Source organism: Ictidomys tridecemlineatus, chromosome 15, assembly GCF_052094955.1.
Source record: "Ictidomys tridecemlineatus isolate mIctTri1 chromosome 15, mIctTri1.hap1, whole genome shotgun sequence".
Lineage (NCBI taxonomy): Eukaryota > Metazoa > Chordata > Mammalia > Rodentia > Sciuridae > Ictidomys > Ictidomys tridecemlineatus.
Genome location: NC_135491.1, coordinates 59,267,102 through 59,286,514, shown reverse-complemented (window position 1 = coordinate 59,286,514; position 19,413 = coordinate 59,267,102). Strand labels below are relative to the sequence as shown.

At 49.9% G+C, this 19,413-nt stretch overlaps 1 protein-coding gene across 3 annotated transcripts in view; it reads left to right on the top strand.

Moving 5' to 3' along the window:
- The window catches only part of Klhdc4 (kelch domain containing 4), a 40,630-nt gene that overhangs the window by 17,112 nt on the left and 4,105 nt on the right, over positions 1-19,413 (top strand). For all 3 annotated transcript variants that reach the window (XM_078032797.1, XM_078032796.1, XM_005335437.5), the window contains 4 exons: positions 4,226-4,362; positions 11,783-11,875; positions 13,180-13,339; positions 18,846-18,921. In XM_078032797.1, the coding sequence (XP_077888923.1) occupies positions 4,226-4,362; positions 11,783-11,875; positions 13,180-13,339; positions 18,846-18,921 (466 nt within the window). The remainder of the gene's footprint in view (positions 1-4,225; positions 4,363-11,782; positions 11,876-13,179; positions 13,340-18,845; positions 18,922-19,413) is intronic.

The following is a 19,413-nucleotide window of genomic DNA, read 5'->3' as shown; positions in this document are numbered from 1 at the left end:
CCAGGTCACTTTAGTTATGTGTGTTCTGAACTCCTTCTCTGACATTTCACCTACTGCTCTATCTATGGTGTCTATTGTTGTGGTATCTTGGTTTGTTGGGGACACTTTCCTCCCTTGTTTTTTAATGATGTCTATGTGTCTTCCTCCCTTGCAGTGTAGATCCGAGGTATCACAGCTTCTGCCCTATTGTCTTATAGTGTCCCCATAGGTTACCAATACCTCACTTTTAAGGGAGAGATCAATATTACAGCACTCAATGTGCCCAACGTGCAGCCATATATCAGTTAGCTTCTGTTTTTACATTTAGAGTTTTGTCACTATAATCAGAAATGATGAGTCAATAGGTTTGTGACATGGTTTACAGTTTCTGGTGGTGGAAGGGGGGGGCCTAGAGGGTTGGCTGAGATGTTCATGAGGTAGGATGTGGAATATGGAGGTATTAGATTGTATGACTAGTGAGAGGGTGTTCATAAGAAGGTGGCTGTTAGTAGGAGAAACGAGGGAGAGGCCACCCCAAGCAAGACTCCCTGTCACCTCAGCAACAGGATAACTGTTAGCACCCCTAGTAGAGAAACCTCTGGTGCAGCCAGGCCCACAGGGACCTTGGTGACATCTTACCAGGTCCTGATTGTTGTCCCTTGACAGAAGCAGCACTATCCCAGTTACATGGCAGTGGCAGCCTCAAGCCTATATAGGCACTTGATATTGGGCTGTGGAGCCATGCTTTGGTGAAAAAGGGACCCCAGCCCCGGTGGCTGGCTCTCCGGATCTCCAGGCTGCAGGGTGATGGTGGTGCTTGTGGTAGGGAGCAGGCCTTTCCTCTGGATCTTCAAACTGCATGTCGGATTTGTTGATTTCTGTTTACAATTTTTCTTTTCAATAATTCCTACACTTTGTTGTTTCCTTCCTTTCACTCTGAATCTGATTTACTTTTTCTAGGCTTCTAAGGTGGAGGCCTAACTTCTTTCAAATGGTTCCTTAAAGCTGTGCATGTCCCTCTGGACATTGCCTCACTGCTCCTTGTACACTGGACCTGCTGCTGTGTTTTGTGTCACTCTGATTGAAATAAGGTGCTTTAGATGTCTTCTTTGACCCATGGTTACAGAGGTTAGAAGTGTGTTGTTTAATTTATGAATATTTGGGGATTTTTCAAGAGGCCTGTTGTTATTCGTGTCTAATTCTGTTGTGGAGAGCACTTTGTATGATTCAGTCCCTTCATGTTTGAGATTTACTTTTTGGCCTAAAACGTCTTGTCTGGGTGCCTGTCCTGTGCGGGTTGCTGAAGCACTTGTTTTCTCTAGCTGTTATATACAGCGCCTTGTTAGGTGCGCCTTGTTAGGTGGGGTGGCTGGTGGTGGTTAGTTCTTCCCTGGTCTTGCTGACTCTGCCTGATGACCTTAGCTGTCCTCAGGTTCCTTTGTCTGCTGTTACACAGCTGCCTCCTTATCGCTGGGCTGCCTCCTTATCTCAGGCTCAGGATTGCCTGCTACAACTTTTTTCTTCCTCTGACTCTTGACCTTTTTGACCCCTGACTATTTAAAGTGCACTTCTTGTGAACAGTGCTATGATTGTGTTGTGTTTCACATCAGCTCCCAACTCTGTGGTCTTTGCTTTTTAATTGGTGTGTATTCTTCTCATCTTCAGTGTAATTACTGATTCTGTCATCAGGTTCCTGCTGTTTTGTCCCAGCTGTTCTGTATTTCTATACTTTGTGTTTCTTCCTGCCTTCTTTTGCCTTTTAATATCTCATTTTAGTTTTCCTCTTGGCTTATCAGCAGTTCCCCATTTGTTTTGTTTTAGTGATTGCTCTGTGGTTTGCAGTGTACTTGCTCATCTTATGGTGGTCTGTTTCAAATACTGTGCCACGTCTCATAAACTGGAAGAACTATGGTGGAGGCCCACATGTTTCCTTCTGTTCTTTGTGCTATTATTGACAAATATCTTCTGTGTATTTTATAAACCTTACAATGCAGTATTACTCTTTTTGATTTAGACTTGTTTTTTAAAGAAATTTTAAAAGGAGAAAGAATCTTATGTTGACTTATTTACCTTTTCCAGCATCCTTCATTCCTTTGTGTAAATCCAGGTTTTCTGTTGGTAATGTCCCCAGTCTGAAGAACGTCTCTGGTCATTTCTTGAACAGGTCTGCTGCAAACAAGTTTTTTTCAGCTTTGCTAGAGAAAAATGTCTTCATTTTGAAAGTTATTTTTGCTGGATATGGAATTCTGTTAACAGTATTCTTTGAGCATTTGAGAGAGGTCCTGTTTTATGATATTTTTTTCTTTTGAGAGGCTCGTGGTTGTTAGTGTGTGTGTGTTTATGTGTGTGTGTGTGTATGTGTTTGTGCTGGGTGGGCCCAAGCCTTGAGCCTGCTGTGCAGACCTCTACCTTTGACCCCCCACCCCCACCCCAGGGCTCCAGCCTTAGCTTTCCTGTACCAGGCTGCCCATTTGGCCGTTCGTTCCTAACTTGCCTGTGTGTTTCATACCTGTCTTTCCTTCCCAAGGATGCTTAAAAGATTTCTCTTTATTATTGCTTTTCCTTCAGTTCAGTTTTGCTCTATCTTTGATTTTCTTTGAGTTGCATATATGTTAGACTGTTTAATGTTATCCAGCCTGATAATCTTTCCCTCTCCCACTCTTGTTTTTTTAAAAATTTCTGTTTAATTTGGTGTAGTTTCTGTTTGTCGTCTCCAGGATCAGTCTGTGCTCTGAACTAATGAAATGTATTTCATTCTTAGTCTGTATTGAAAAGCCCTAGCACTTGTGTGGTTCTTGATCACAGCTTCTATTTCTCTTATGTTGTTTTCTTTTAAATCTTTGAACGTAGTGTGTATTTTAAAGTCCTTGTCTGCCAGTTCTCCCATCTTTGCCACTTTGGCCAGCTGTGCCGACTAGCCACTTCTAGGGCAGTTCCGTGGACTGAGCTTTCTCCTTCCTGGGTTCACATTTTTTTACTAGTACTGTGTGGTTAGGTGTTGGGCTTTGTAAAAGCTGCCTGTTTCCATCTTTCAACAGAGGGTGAGTATTGTCTTGATGGACTGTGAGAGCGGTGGCCTGCTCAGTCCATCCTGGTTTGAATGGACTGATCCGACTGGGTGGTAACTGTAGGCAAGTAGGCGTGGCTGAGGAGGTGAGTTCTCTGCCCCGTGACCCTTCCCCCTTCTGCTTCCTGATGACCACCATGAACTTGGAGCTGTCCTCTGCTGAGCCCTTCCCCTTGATGTGCTGCCTCACCTTGGGCCCAGAGCAGTGGAATTGGCTTTCTCTGGAGACTCTACTGCCAGAGTCACCAGAGGAGCAAGTCCTGTGGGCCTCACGCCTAGAGCCCGTGTCCTCCTTTTTGTTAGCAGTGTCTAATGACTGTTGAGGAATACCCCTGCTGCAGCTGTTGGAGACCTTGTGGGTTTGCCCCCTGCTATCCTCAGGTCCTTTGCACTGTTCAGCCCAGGGAACGCTTCCCATGGTAGTGGTCCAGAGACCCCAGCTTTCACTCGTCATGATCCATTTTGTGTACTGTAACACAGTATCATAGTCTGGGTAGTTGTATTAAGAACAGAGGTTTATATCTCTCAGTTCTGGGGCTGGGAAGTTCAATGCTGAGTGCCAGTCTCCAGTGAGGACCTAGGTGCTATGTTATAACATGGCAGAGGGCATTGAGCATCAAGAGAGCCCACTGTTTTGACAAAGCCCCCCTGCCATCACTGGTCACTGGTGATGGTGGAGCCCTAGGACCACAGCACCAGAGAGAGCCTGTTTTCAGTCTGTCGTGTGGATGAGGGCCTTTCAAAGCATAGCCACTCCTACCTTTCAGTCTTCAGAAGTGAACGCTAGTGATACTCCACAGATGTTTCTGTATTACACGTGCATTTTTTAATTTCTGGGGGTAGTTTTAGGTGTGTAATGCTAGGAAAGGGTAATGAGGATTGAAACAGCTTTATTGTAGATATTTAATAAAGAGAAAGTAGGGTTGGCTTGTGTTATAACTATTATTATGCTCCATTTTAACAGGCTATGGCATTGTGTGACTTTAAGTGGAAGCTCATTTTGCAATCTAGGAGGGCATGAAAGTGTAGTGGAGTTCTGACTGAGGACAGTGTGCCTTGCAGAGGATTTCAGGATTCTTCCCCCAGAGGCAGGAGATGTTGGCTGGTTCCCAAGCTCTGGCCCTCTGGGACTGGCTAGCTTCTCTTGCCTGGCCTGACTTGTTGCCTTTCTTTTGACAGACCGTGGTGGTACCTCAGGGCGGCGGACAGCTGTGGGTCTTCGGTGGGGAGTTTGCGTCTCCCGATGGAGAGCAGTTCTACCATTACAAGGACCTCTGGGTCCTGCACTTGGCCACCAAGACCTGGGAACAAGTCAGGTAAGGTCCTGGACAGGAGCCGAGCCCTGGACTTGCCCTTCTGTGCCAAGTTCTGCACAAGGGAGCAGGGCTGGTGGGGCCCTGGTTGTAGGCCCCAGTGGTGACCGAGCTGTGGAGGAAAGGCTCATGCTGTCTTTGGACCCCCACAGGGAGGCCTGGATGAGGAAGGCTGCTGGCTGCCCAGTGGTGCCCGGGCTGCACTGGCAGTGTGTTTGAGCCTGTTTCCGTGCTCCTCCCACGTCACCTCTGGTGCTCCTTGCGGTGGGCCCTCTGTCTTTTCCCAGGTGTGGGGTGGTAAGGCAATTCTGGGGCCCAAGCATGCCAGAAACAAAGCCGATCCCTTGAGTGTGCTTTTCTCAAAGGAAGTGCTCCTTCTGAGTGGGGTGGGGGTGGAAATGTGGCGCAGGGACCAGGGACCAGCCTGTACGTTCCTCCTCAGGAAGCTAGGCTGGTTCTGTGGTTTGCACAGCCCTGGCAACTGGGCCTGGCAGCAGCCACTGAGAATGGAGGCTCTACCAGGCTCTTTTGGTAATTTATCCTCTGTCTCCCCAGACAGAGAAAGGTACAGCCCACAGCCGTGTTGGCCAGGCTTCCAACAGGCCGACATTAGTACAGGGCTGAGGAGCCCAGTTGCACTTCCCTTTCTTGTGCGGCACTGGGAAAGGTTACTCGGGAGGCACCACAATCAGGAAATTATTTCATATTAAAAATTGTTTTTGCCACTTATATATTGAACCTTAACTCAAATTTGTGTAGACCCAGACCATGTTTATTCTCTTTTGTTTTGCTTTAATTATTCCTTTCAAAACCCAGTTGTGCTTATTTGCTTGTTGGGTCCTTTTTGAAAAACGTATTCTTGATGTTTAGTGCATTTTATCAGCCTCGGCAGTTTCCATCCATAACTAAAGTGGGCACAGGTAGCAGTCCTCGAGAGCTTTCGCTTCACCTGGTAGCTCCCCTTAGGCCTACCGTTGACTGGCACCACTGTGGGACATGGCTGCAGTGACACTCTGAGCCATTTGTGGCATGAACATTTTCTCCTGTCTGCAGGATTTGCTGTTTCGTTTCTCTTCCAAGGACACAGGAGCACTCTTGAGGTGTGGTCGCTCGGGGTGGCCCTGCCACTGTCCTTCTCACCTCAGTGTGTTCCAGCAGTTGGGCTGGATTGCATCTGCAGGATGCAGAGGCAGCTGGCTTAAGCAGGAGGTGGTACTAGCAAGCAGCTCATTACTTAGATGCTTCCTGTTGTGAAAACAGGAGAGGTTTAAAGTGTATTGCACAAACTGGGGAAGCCTTTTTTTTTAACTCAGGTGAGAGTGCAAACCTTAAATGTAGCTGCCATTTTTTGCTTCTTGGTGGCAGCCTGCAGGACGGTGGCTACTTTATGCGCTTTATTTTTTCAGTATAGATCTCTGTGTGGAGCTAGCTGGTAATGTTTTCTTGTTGAGAGCCACAGCTGAGTCAGAATGGCCCCTGGCATTTTGCCAGTAGTATTGGTTGAGAGGCAAGCCATTAAGATGATGCTGGATTGATTCAGTTGTATATTAGACCTTTACTGTCCGGTAATAGGATGGCTCTTGCTGCGTTGGAGGCCTGCTACGTTGGAGTTCCCATTGAGTTCTCCCGGGGTTCCGAGAGTGAGTGTGCGCACAGCCCGGGAGAGGGAGTTCCGGTTGGTGTGTGGTGTGTTCCTGAAGGAGCGGCATGGGTGGCGTTCGGGAGAGTTCCCGGGAAACGTGTGTGGAGTGTGCTGGTGGAGTTCAGAAATAAAGTTTGTTCCTGCTTGAGTGGCTCATGATTTGTGCCCAGCCAGACTGTGGCAGTTTCTGACTCTGAGTGGCTTGAGTGTTTGCTGATGAGGGAGACAGGGAAGGTGGACAGATCCAGAAATACTGGCCTTGGTAGCCAGGGTGCGATCCCTGGTCCAGGAGGGGCACATGTGAGCATCTTGGATTGGAGAGAGAGAGCTCATTTTGAGTATTAATTTGGAAGTCAGGAAAATGAGGCTCTCCCGTCTACCTCACTTGTGACTGTGGCCTGCCATGCTGGGTTTGTCTTGCTGGGCTCATGCATCCTCTACACGGGCTCATCAGAATAGACTCTCTCACGAATGTGAATCTTGAGAGACTCGTCTCTTGCATGTGGCCGGGGTCCATTCACTTGTTACAGAATCATCCTGTATTTGGCCTGTATGTTCTGAAAGCTACTGCTGCAGTGCTTATAGGTGGTCCTGTCCTTTCCTTGTCTGGTGATAGACAACGGTGTACATTGCCGTGAGTCTGCTGCGGCACAGGGTGAGGCTTTGTGCTGTGGCACCCTTGTGTGATGGGCAAGCATCTTCCAGACTCCGTGCTGACTGATGTGACCAGCACCCGTTCCTGTGGCATCTCCAGCCTCTTGCTCTTTCTGTTCCAGTGGGTGTTTATTCATTACCTTGACAGTGAGTGGTCACTTGTGCTTGGGAGCGTGATGGGCACTGGTGTCATACCCCCATCAGAGAACCCTAGTGCTAGTGCAGTGTCAGCTGCCGCTTCCTCTGAGGATGTCAGACACATATGAGTGCTTTAGCAGCTTTTGGGAGATTTCCTTCAGGCTGTCTGGAGTGAGAAGGGCCCATGGTGGAGTCAGCAGCATAGCTTCTGTGTGCCAGCCATGTTTGTCGTCTCCAGTGAGGGGAGGGAACAGTCATCAGGGTGGGGCTCAGGCTCCTGTTTGGTGGAAGGCTGCAGAGAGAGGGCTGGGAACAAGCATGAGGCTGCGTGGAAGGTCTGTCTGTTCACCAGCAGGGCAGCTGGACCTGCAGCAACAGAAAGCCTGGCCACTGGCCTCTGCAGATGTCTCTCCACAAGATAGATGGGCCATGGGGCCAGGGCCTGGCCCCTGGGAGTAGCCAGGGACAGCAGGAGGCGCCTTCCCCTGCTGGCAAGTTGCTGAACAGAGGCTATCACGCAACAGCACCTGTTCAGTGGGTTTTGTGGCTGCTTTGCTGTGTGACATGCCATAAGTGACTTCTTAAAAATGTACAGTTCAGTTGTTTTAGCATGTTCGGAGTATGCAGCCAGCACTGTCATTTAGAACATTCCCATCCACCTGAAGAGAAACTCCATGCCTTTCCTCGTAGCCTCCCTCGGTCTTCCAATTCCCCACTGTCTGTCTCCATGGGTTTGCCTGTTCTGGGAATTGCACATGAATGAGGTCCTGCAGTACACGTCTGTTCTCTTGTGCTTGCTGTCACTAGGTGTCACACATCAAGGTCGCTCATATTGTAGCAGGTGTGAGATCTTTGTTCCTCCTTAGGGATGAATGACAGTCCCCTACCTGGGTGCCCATCCGTCTGTTATTGGACCCTTGGGTGGTTTCCACGTGTTTATATGTATCAAATTGTTTAGTAGAGGAGCAAGAAAATTTTGTTTGTTAGTGTGTGTGTGTGTGTGTGTGTGTGCGCGCGCGCGCGTGCTGTTTCTTCCTGATTTGAGGAAGGAGCCAGCATTTGGTCTGTAGCTAAACTCTCTGAGTGTCAACGTGGTAAAGCAACTTGTTAGTGCCTAGAAAAGACTTGTTTGCAAAACGAGTCGGAGGTGTTTTTCAGCCCTGTGTGGAGGGCAGCAAGGCGTCGGCTGGAGTCAGTGGTGCCACATTCCAGTGTGGAGCTGCCAGTGGCACCCAGATGCTTCCTCTGCCCAGGTGAGCTGGGTCAGCTCATGGCCTGTACTTCTCTTGGGTGTGGACTGTCTGCTACATGTCTGCAGCTGTTCTATGTAAGGAGGCTCATTGTGGCTAGAGTGTGACCAGTTTGTAGCAACACTAAGGGAGTAAAGCATGGGATATGTGAAGTTTAAAATGTGTTAGGACGGGTAGCCAGTTTTTGACACATCTGCAGGTGCTGAGGCCTGAGCTTGGTGGTTGTTGACACCACACTGTTATGGTCAAGTTCTGGCTCTGCCATATACTGCCTGCTGGGCTTCTTGGCTTATAGGTGGGCCTCGATTTTCTCATCTGTGAAAGAGGAATAAAGGTAATACGTGCACCATGAGGTATAAATGCACACAGGAGAACCGTGCCCATCCTGAATGAGCACTGTACCAGTGGTGCTTTCACTGTTAATAGTCTTGGTTTGAGCAACACAGGGACATTATATGTCCAGGCTGCCTGTATCTGAGAGATGGCTACTGATCCTGCCTGCTGGGATTGAATACCCTCGCTTGTTTGGTGGGTGTGGTGCAGGAAAAGTAGGGCCAAGCTGCAGAGGAGTGCTTTGGGGAACAGAAGGGCCTGCTCTTGCACTGTGTCCTGCTTGGGCTGTCCTGGGCCTGTGCTTGCAGGGTGCACTACTGGACCTGGTTCCCTGTTGGATGAGCTATGTGACCTCAAATCTCAGGGTCATGATAGGAGCTGTTCCTGTGCCCATCAAAGGCCTCGGGGCTGTACTGTGTGTTTAGAGCTGTGAGTTTTATCACGTGTGCTGAGTGCTTGGCTGTTTGCTTGCTGAGCCTGTGTAGCTATCTGATGCTCAGACATCTCCTGTGAATGTCATCACAGTGGCCCAGTAGGTGGCCTGGTGACAATGGCTGGCAGTATGCCCCATGGGAATGCCATTCTGTGCACATCCCCCAATGAGCTGAGTGCTCTGGCACCCACAGCATTATATTTGTACTGTATATAGACATCTGCCTGAGTGGGTCACACTGATTTGTGAGGACTCTACATTTAGGACTGACAGCAATTGAAAAGCCTGGCCTTCTTTTCTTCTCTTGTCTTTTTTTGGAAGGGGTGGCTTTATTTTCCAAAGGGAAATAGATTATTCTTTTAGTTACACAGTGGCACTTGACTGCTGCCACGAAACATTGGGCTGAGTCCTTCATTCCTGACAAAGCTGGAGGCTGAGACACCCAGGGGCTTTCTGTTCAGGAAGCTGGCAGAAATCAGTCCCCAGTCTCATGGACTCTTGTGGGTCAGAGGTAATCAGCTGGCCGATGGGCCTTGGCTCCCATTACTGGACGGACACTGGAAGCATCCAGGGTCTCCTCTGTGTCTGTTGTGGAGTAGACGTACCTGTGAGCACAGTGGCTTAGAGTTGAATGAAAGTCTCTTCCTTGGATCCTTCTTATAAAGTGACATATCAAAACACTTCTCAGAAAGGAACGTGGCCCTGTGCCCAGTGTGTGGAGGGCATGTGTCTGCACTGTCCTTTGCCTTGGGACAGGGGCAGGTCACTGAGAGCTGGGCCTGTGCTGTGGTGAGAGCCAGATAGTTCCCAGAAAGCCTCCTGTGGTGTTGTCATAGTGTGCCCCAGACCCTCTCTTCTGAGCCCTGTCACATTTTGTATTTGTAATTGTGAATTGTGGCAAAAAACCTGGTTACTAAATTCGTGGGTGATAGAAAGCCAGGACAGAAAGCAGGTAAATTGGTTAACAAATTCAGCATCCAAATCCATCTTCAAAGAACCAAATCTTTCAACATGGAATTTACATGTAAGACTTATGTAAGTCTAAGATATAGGAGCTGGGCCTGAATAGCCCCCTTAGAAGAGAAAGAAGGCTCTGCTACACTGTGGTCCCCTAGGCATCAGTAGGTGATGAGGCCCCCTGAGGGGCTGAGGCCTGTAGGATGCAGTGTCAGGAGGAGTGCTTGCCTCCGCTGACATTCTGTGGACGGCGAGGCTGTGAGATTCTGTAGGGCACATGCCATTTGTGGAATTTTACATGTCCATTTTGGGGACAGCTGTATAGCGTGCACAAAAATAAATGAGAAATGATGCATTGTAGAAATAGGTATCAACATGTATGATTCAGGTTGTGACTACCACTCTGCAGCCTGGAGTTGAGCCACCTCGGGGTCAGTGAGAGGGCCAGGTGGTTGAGGCTCATCCTTTGCCACGGTCTTGGGATCGTCCCCTGGTGGCCTTGCTGGCTCTTGACAAGACCCTGCCCTGGTGTTAGCTGTTCTAGCTCTCCAGGCAAGACTCCCTGTGCTGTGCTGCAGCCTGCAGCCACGCCCTCTCTTGCTGTGAGCCAGGCTCGTGCTCACTGGAGAAGGCTCAGGAAATGCAAGAAGCTGGAGAGAAACGAAGCCCCTGGAAGCCTGTTCAGAGATGTGTTGAGTCACCTGCTTTTCCATTACTGTTTTACAAGCACTTCCTGTGAGGAGAAATATCTTAATCTGAATTTTAAAACTCTTGCTCAGATGGAGGTGCATGGTCTGTCTGCTTTGATCTGTAGTTCTTAAATTAAAGGTTGATTATGTTTTTGGTTTCCATTATTTGTATATTCTTAAGAATTACTTCTTTTTTCTGTTGCTTTTTTATTGCTGTGTATTTTCACGTTTGTTTTATTGAGGTATAGTTACAAAAAAATGCACACCTTCTGGTGAGTGTCAGCTGCTGCAGGTGAGATGCAGAACATATCCACCACCCCACCAAGTCCCTTCCCAGCCCCGTCCCCTGCAGCTGCCATCAGCCCCAGGTTAATCTTGTCACGCTCTCGTGTTAAGTGGAGTCATGCATGGTCTGGAGCTCTGTCAGCACTGGCTGTGTCTAGAGATGTGTGTGTGTTGCCCAGAGTGTCCACCTTCCACTGCACCCTGCGACTGGGAGAAAGCCTCTGTGAGTGTGCGTTAGCCTTCGTGTGACCCAGTTCTTCCTGGTGTGCAGGAAGCCCTCAGAGTGACTGTAGGGCTCAGGCTCCTCCAGTGCTGATGGACACGTGGCGTTTCTTCTCACGTGCTCTCATGGTGGTGGCAGGAAGCTGTGTGGCTTTAGTTTGCATTCCCTGACCACTAATGATATGTTGAGCGTTTTTGTATTTTTATTGACCATTTTTACGTCTTTCTTTTTTTTCCACTGATACCTTATGAACTTCCTATTCATATTTTTGCCGTTTTTGTTTTATGGATTTTTTTCTCTGCCAGGGATTACACTTGCTGGGCAAGCACTCTGCCACTGAGCCACACTCCCAGCCCTTTAATTTGAGAGAAGGCCTCATTAAGTTGCTCTGGCCCCAGGCTTGGGATCCTTCTGCCTCGACCTGGGAGTTGCTGGGATCATGGGTGCATGCCCTCTGTCCGGTTGTGCCAGTGTTTTATGGGGTTATTCATTATAGCATTAAGAGGGAATTGTGTGTACGCCTGTTAGTGGTGTCAAAATGCATGCACCTGGCTCAGTGGTGCATGCATTTTGACATTTTTTATTAGATGGAACGTACTTTACTATGTTCTGCCCAATAAATCTTTATCTACTTCAAGGCCACAGAGATTTTCTTTTGTTTTATACTAGAAGTTTTATAATAGCTAGCTAGACTGTCAGGATGGTTTTAGTAGCTTGTGATCAAATTAAATGGTACTCATCAAGTACTTAGAACAAAAAAATGTAAAATGTCATTTTTTAAAAAGCAACTGAAATAACTCCCCCTCCCCTTTATTTTAGATCAGCTGGGGGTCCTTCTGGCCGGAGTGGACATCGGATGGTGGCATGGAAAAGACAGTTAATCCTTTTTGGTGGATTCCATGAGAGCACAAGGTTGGTACCAACAGCAGAAGTCTTTCCTGGAACATTTAGGGGCAGACCTTTTACCATTCTGAGTAAACATGGAAAATACTGCCCTCTGAAAGCAGGGCCAGCTCTCTGGGCACATACAGCTTGGCAGCCATGCAGGGCAGCTGGGGAATGAGTTGGCAGTGCACCGATTACCTGCTGTGTGCAGGGCAAGATTAGCCAGCCCTTCCTTTTTGTTTCCAGGTTCTAAATCAAGTTTTGCAGAGGTTTTAACTTGTATCCATTTTAAAATCAGAACATTTTTAAAAACTATATGTTATCTTGTTTGAAATGATCTAAGATGTACTTCAGACCTACAGAAAAGCAGTGATGCTCTAGGAGATGTGGTTTGACTTCCAAATGCCAACCCTCTGCGTTTGCTTGGGAGCATTGCTCTTAGCTGACCTGCAACATAGAATTCCATTACTGACAGCGCCCAGCATGAGTAGGGTAGTCTGTCCTCTGTGGGAGGCGTAAGTCTGAGTGGCAGCCAGCAGGCCGAGGCCATCCTCACAGCTGCGGCGTGCAGGGGAGTGACCCACCTGGCACCTGCATTCTCATGCAGGATTTGTCACTTTGCACGTGTTGTCGAGCCACCTTGCTCTTTCCATTCCAAGGAACAATGGTTACTTCTGACCAGGGTAGATCCTCTCCTTCGCCTCTTGTTGAATGCTATGTCACGCAGAGCTGGAGAGCAATGTCCTGTTCTGTGACAGTTACCTGGTGACAGCAAGTCTCCTCATTCCCCTTCCAAGTTCTGTCTATGGGCTGTCTTTTTGTGTGATGTCCCTGGGCATTGAGCCAGGTGGGGCCCCAGGCTGTTCCTCGTGCCTTGCCTAGGTTGTGGACACGGACTCTGCTTCTGTCCTTCAGTTCTGGGGATGCTGTGCCCCCTCATTCACACCCCTCCCTTTCAGTCCAGAGTCTCACCCCAGTTCTTGCCAAGCTATGGATAGCTCCATCCTCATGATTCAGTCAGACACCACAACTCAGTGTTGGTGTTATAGTCGCAGAGAATAACCTAATGTAATTATCTGGGAGATTGCCATTTTGTCAGTGGGTAGAGGAAATGTGGTATGACTTTCAGGTTAAGTTAATCTGATTCTGTGGGCTGGCATCATTTCTAGTTTTCAAATGCAAACTCACAAGTTTGCAGTCCTTCGTATGAGTTTACGTGTGGAGCAGACAGATAACTTAGTTCAGCTTTAATTTAAATCAAGTGCACTTCTCAGTGACCTGTGTCCTCCGTGGTCCCAATGTGATGGCCGGTGTTCCTCTGTTCCACCCAGGGATTACATCTACTACAATGACGTGCATTCCTTCAACCTGGATACCTTTGTGTGGAGCAAGCTGTCCCCATCAGGAACCGGGCCCACGCCCAGGTCAGGCTGCCAGATGTCCGTCACTCCCCAGGGCAGCATAGTCATCTATGGGGGCTACTCGAAGCAGGTGAGACCTGGTGTGCAGGAAGTAGAGGAATTTCGGTCTGCTGTGTGTCAATGTCACCAGTAATGGAAGCTTCCAAATGAGGGGACGACATTTGTTTAATATAAACAACTCTTGAATTTGAAATGGATAGACATAACGTCAGTCTCTTTGTCTTACCTACATTGAGATTTTTTAAGTCCTTTTGATGGTCTAGTCTGAATCGTCCTAGAACACTGCAGTGTGACTAATTCTGTTTTGAGGTCTTTCTCCCTAAGGCCTAGAGACTGACAACCATGTGGTATTCTGTCGTAGAACAGGCGGTGCTCGTTGATCTTCCTGGGGATCCCCGCTCACAGACTTTTATTCTTATATCTGCAAGCGGCACCAGCAGCACGTTCCTAGGCATGTGCACTGGAGTCCTGGTCTGTGGCGTGTGCTCCTGGGGCTGTGGGCTGCCCTCTGCCGGCAGCAGAGTTTCTCCTGCCCTGCTGCTTGTCTGCATGGGGCCAGCCTCAACAGGTTATGAATCACATGGCGGTTTTAAGTCCTTTGCTTTTGAAGATTCTGAAATGCACAGTGAACTTGCAGACTGCACAGCAACTACGTGCATGCCCACACAGGCCCTGGGCTGTCTGTTCTACTGAGCTGGTTTGGCCAGGGGTCTGTTCACACTCTGTACCTACCTATCAGTCATCTTCTACATCATTCACAGGAAAGTGCAAACTCTGATGAGTGCACACCATCAAGTAGAGATCGTTGGTGCTTTGTGACTGTAAGGCCACCTGTGTGTGTGCTATGGCCCACCCTCATCCTGCCAGGCTCTCCTGTACCTCTTGCTTCCCCCAGAGGCACGTGCTGAGCTTCTTCTCATCGCTAGATGTGCCTGTTGTGCAGTGTTCAGGTCATTGCTTCCACACCTCTGTTTCCATTGTGTTGATGGACTCCTGTGCTGTTCTCCGTCAACTGTGTGTGACATTGCATCAGCACTTTGATGCAATCTTTGTTTTTGGTTTTGTTTTGTTTTGTTTTGTACCAGGGATTGAACCCAGGCGCGTATAAATACTGAGCCACATCACATTCCCTAGCCCTTTTTAAAAATATTTTGTGACAGGGTCTTGCTAAGTTGCTCAGTGCTGGCCTGAATTGGCGATCCTCCTGCTTCAGCCTCCCAAGCTGCTGGATTATAAGTGTGCGCAACCACACCTGGCAATGTTTTAGTTTTTCTTAAGAAATACCAGGGAGGGAACCTTCTGGGTCCCTGAGTGGAGCTGGGCTTGCAGGTTATACCTAAACCGCCTGACGGTTCTGTTGCTCTGCCTTCCTGGCACCACTTGCCTGTGGGTCCTGCAGCGTCCTCTGCACTCATGGCTCTCTGTTTTGGCCGCATTCCTCTGACTCTGCTGCTGTGTGCCTCTCGTGAGCTTGTTGGTGTCCCTATGTCTTCCCTGCAACCTGCTCCCCACCAGGGCTTCCTCTGCCCATGAAGCTTCACTGTGGTTTAAGAGGCAGGCCCTGTTCTGCCAAGGAGCAGAAGCTCTGCCTTGATGAAGTCTAGTTTGTTGTGCTTTAAGGTCTTTGCTCTCCCTACCTCAGAAGACCTGTCTACCTTCAGTGAGGGAGAGCCTCTCGTGTTTCGTGAACTTGGTAGTTCAGCTGTTGTTTTGTTCTGCCATCGACTTGCCCCATCTATGGAGTGTGAAGGTGCTGAGTCCCATGTGTCCTGTGGGGGTCAGCTCTTCCAGCACCGACTGTCCAGAGGGCTTTCCCTTGGGGTGCCTGGGGACCCCTGCCGTGGGCTCACCCCCTTCTCCTCCTCCATTGTTTGGTCAGCCCTGTGGGGCCACCCATGCCTCCTGACTGTTCCTCCTAACACATCTTAGGGTGGGCAGCTGAGCTGTCTAGGCCTTGTCCTTTCAAACTCATTTTGGCTGTTCTAGGTTCTTTGTGTGTCCACATGAATTTTAGCATCAGCTTGTCAGTTTCTACTTAAAAAGCAAGAAGGCACCCTCCCACCTGCCTGTTAGGAATGTTGACGAGGGTTGCTCTAGTCCGGAGGCTAACGTCCGGGATGCTGACATCTCGGAGTCTGCAGCTGTTGCATGTGGATGGCCTCCACGCTTATTTTGGTTTTCTTTAATTTCAGCAGCATTTGTGGTTCTCAGTCATACATGTCTTTTGTTACTTTATCGATGCTGTTGTGATGGGGGATCTTGAAATCGGACTTCCCAATTGTTCTCTGTTAGTGCCTGAAAACATCTTATCCTCTGTGTGCTTGTTCCGTGATGTGAGAACTCACCAGACTCGCTATTTTCAGTAGATCCAGATACACTGAGATCATGTGAACAGTCACATAATGTGCAGGGGACAGCTGTCCTGCTCTTCCTGACTGCTAATCCGTTCTCTTGTGTCTGAAGCAGGGCCTCTGGTGGCATTAGGTGAGGTGTGTGTGTGGTGACCCTCCTAGCACTGTCCTCATCTGGCAGGGACAGCACCAGAGGTCTTCACAGATGTCCTTCAGGGTCCAGCTTCTGGCCTCCTGTCTGCTGGGGCCCTTCATCGTGGTGAGTGTCTGGTTTTGTTAAGTGCACTTCCTGTGTTTTAATGGTCATGTACCTATTCTTCATTCATTTGTCCACGGGCCACCTTGATCGACTTCTTGTTGTTAAACTAGCCTCATATTTCTGTCATAGCCCAGTCTGGTACAGGTGTGTCTGTCCTCCCCATGTGCCTGAATTTGCTACTATCTTGTGAAGGATCTTTGTGTCTGTGTTCATCAGGGTGCGTCTCTGTCATCTGTCTTTGTGGTGCTTTTGACAGGTGTTGGAGTCCTCTTCTTGCTGTGCAGTGAGTTAGTCGGTTGGGGTCCAGCTAATGCCTTCCTAACACGACGGGGTCTGTTTTGATGAGAGATGAAACTTCCAAGGTGATAAAGACCCAGCAGGCAGACACGTGTGCAAGCAGCAGCCATCCCTCAGTGTGCCTTTGGGGTCGAGGGTCCAGAGGAGGTCTTCCTGTTAGAGACTGGGAGGGCTTCCTCAGGCTCTGCAGCCTTTGAGCCAGCCTGGAAGAGCAGGTGCCAGGGGACCCTGGACAGGGAGAGTAGCGGTGGTACCCGGAAATAGCTTTGGTACTTCGTGATCTGCCTCCATGGACACGTGGACAGCCAAGGACAGGCCTGCTGAAGGCAGTGCCCTTCTTCTTGTCTAATATGGACCTCAGATGTGTCTGCCTGGGGTTTGGGAGAAAAGGTCTCCCTCAAGAGAGCAGCAGGATACCAAAATGTCACTGGTATTGGAGCTTCTGGATTGCCGGGGGCATAAGCAGGCATTGGGGTCGTGTGACCCTAGAGGATGCATGTGACCTCAGCCAAGAAAAGTCCTGACCTCCTGAGGCCTGTGACCCCCAGCTCTGGGTGACGGGGCTCTGCCACTCTCCCAGGAGATGCTGGCTCCCGTGCTGCAGGGGACACAGGCGATCCCAATCACCTCCTGGCACACCCAGCTGCACGGTCCTGACCTGTCTGCCCTGTTCTTAGCAGCAGATCAGGGCGTGCTTGCTGGGAAAGAGGTGGGAAGAGCATCTCTGCCTTCTGGCTCCATTGCTCATGTGGTCACAGGGCTATCGTAGAGATGGTCTCAGGTGCACTAAGGACGCCGTCCTGTGGGAAGGAAAGAGGACAAGGCCTTGTCTAGTGTGGACAGCGGGGCAGTGGGGTTCCTCAGCTGCAAGGGTTGGGACTGAGTTGCCAGGCAGGAGGCGTGGGTGCATGCTGGCTCCAGGAGTCAGCCTAATGTGGTGTCCCCTGAGAGTCTGTTGGCTGGATGGGAGGACAGGACTTTGCTCAAGCAGTATTTAAAATGGAACTGGGAGACGTAGTTCTTGGATGTTCTTTCAGTCCTGCTGACTAGACATGGAGCTGTGCTTTCCAGGTTTGGGAAGAAGAAGCTGTTTTGGCAGCAGCCTTTTCAAACAGTGCACCTGCTGGGAGTTGTCCACATGGCAGGCCACTGCTTATCATCACCCTCATCGTGTGCTCCTCAGTCCCAGTCCTGTAGAGTGACGGCTCACTCACCAGCTGGGTGTCTCCCCTTGGCCCCGCTCACCCACCTCTCATTGCTAAGGGGCCTCAGCCGCCTGCACATGTGTGGCGCTCTGACAGAGACGTGGGGACTGGCCTGAACTGCCTAGCCTGGTGAAGGTGATTGAGCAGCCACCTTGGGTGCCCTGACAAGCAGGCCACAGTTGCAAGGGTAGCTGGGGCCCTTAGAAGGAATGGCCTCCTGTGGTTCTGTATCCAGACATCTGTGCGGGCCGCCCAGGTTGAGGTCACACTCGTGTCCCAGGAAACTCTGCTGTCATTGTGCCTGGTTTTTAAAAATTACCACGGATTTTGAAAGTCCAGGGGTCATGATAAGGTTCTGATGAGTGTCATAGAATGGTAGTGGTGTGCAGGCCGGGGTCTGGAAGGCAGCTGCATCTCTGCCTTCAGAAAGAGCTGGGTGTTTGTGGAGTAGCTGCCCATGATGATTGGGGTGGTTGGATGGTGGGCAAGTCGTCAGCAGTGCCACACGGCAACCTCTGGTCCAGGCACTGGTGCCCGCTGTACTTCCCAGCTCCGCCTGTAGGTCCCGTGCTCAGCTCTTCTCCCATCGGGCCCTGAACCCTAGTGCTTTCTCAGTCTTGGACCTTGTCCTTTTTTGCTGTGGCCCGCTGGTTCTGATGTGCCTATTGGGACTGGCTGAAGTGGCCTGTGGAAAGCAGGTTCCTCCAGGGAGCATGTCCCTTTGCCCTCCTCACATTGCTTTGCACCTCACATTTGGTGGTGGCTGCCTCTGTGGAGCCCAGGAAGCCCGCGCCACTCTGGTCCCCGGGAACGGTATTCTGCCTGCTGTGTTGTGGCTCTTCTCCCTCTAGCAACACCCATGGTGTGATGCTCTTGATGGCTCTCCAGGGACCTGGTCCAAGGGCCCTGGGGTGGCCAGCTGAGTGAGCTGAGGCTGCAGACAAAGGTGGACAGTGGGCAGTGGAATCCTGTTAGGGAAGTGTCATGTGTAGCTACTCCTTTCCCCGACTTCCTGGTTCGGCTGATCTGAACTCTGCTGTCTTGGCCAGACTAGATGATGACAGAGATGGTGGAACTGTGTAAACTAGTATTATGGCCTCTCCCTCAGGTGCCACTGCATCCCCTGATGCTGAGTGCACAGGGTAGGTGGCCTGTGAAACTCACTCAGGTTCCTGTTCCCTGGCTTTAGCGCCATTTCTTCCCCAGCTACTGTGAAGGGCTGGTCTTAAGAAAAGCAGGCCCTGCCAGAGGCTCTGTTTCCTGGATGGCGGTCTAGTACTTCACATGTTCCTGCAGAGCTTGGTTACTTGCTAGTACTGTGAGACTACCCTCGTGGAACTAGCCACACAACTGACAGCTGCTGTGGCCAGCATGATGGGACTGTGTGGTGTGCCCAGCTTGAGGGCTGTGGTGGCTGCACTCGATGCCGTAGGTGGCCTCACCCAATTCCTTTTCCTTTTACAGAGAGTCAAGAAAGATGTGGACAGAGGCACCCAGCACTCAGACATGTTCCTGCTGAAGCCTGAGGATGGGGGAGAAGGTACTGCTCTGCTCGCAGGAGCTGGCTTGGCTTCACTGTGGTTTGAGAGGCAGGCCCTGTTGGGCTACGGGCAGAGGCAAAGGCCACCTCCCTCTTGTGAATGTAGGGGTGGCAGTGAGCTCCTCGCACACAGCTCAGAGCTGGGCTGGGCCACCCTGCCCCAGGAATGCTGTGGTGCCTGGTCTGACTGGGTGGGAGAGCACCTGTCAAGGGCCCAGTGCCATTTAGTCACCCATGTCCCTTCCATGCCTGACACGTGAGGTGCTTTGAGATAACTATGGATGAACCTTCCGGGCAGTTTTGTGTGCATACATTCTTGGGATCCCGAAGGTGCAGAGCCAGGTGTGTAGGAGGTGTGGGGTGAGAGGCCAGGGCAAAGGTGCTGTTGCTTTGCAATCCTTTCTTGGCATTTTAAGGAACTTTTGTTCTTGTTCAAGATCAAGTGAGTGACAACAGGAGGTGGAGTTCTGGAATGCTCCTGAAGTATTCCCC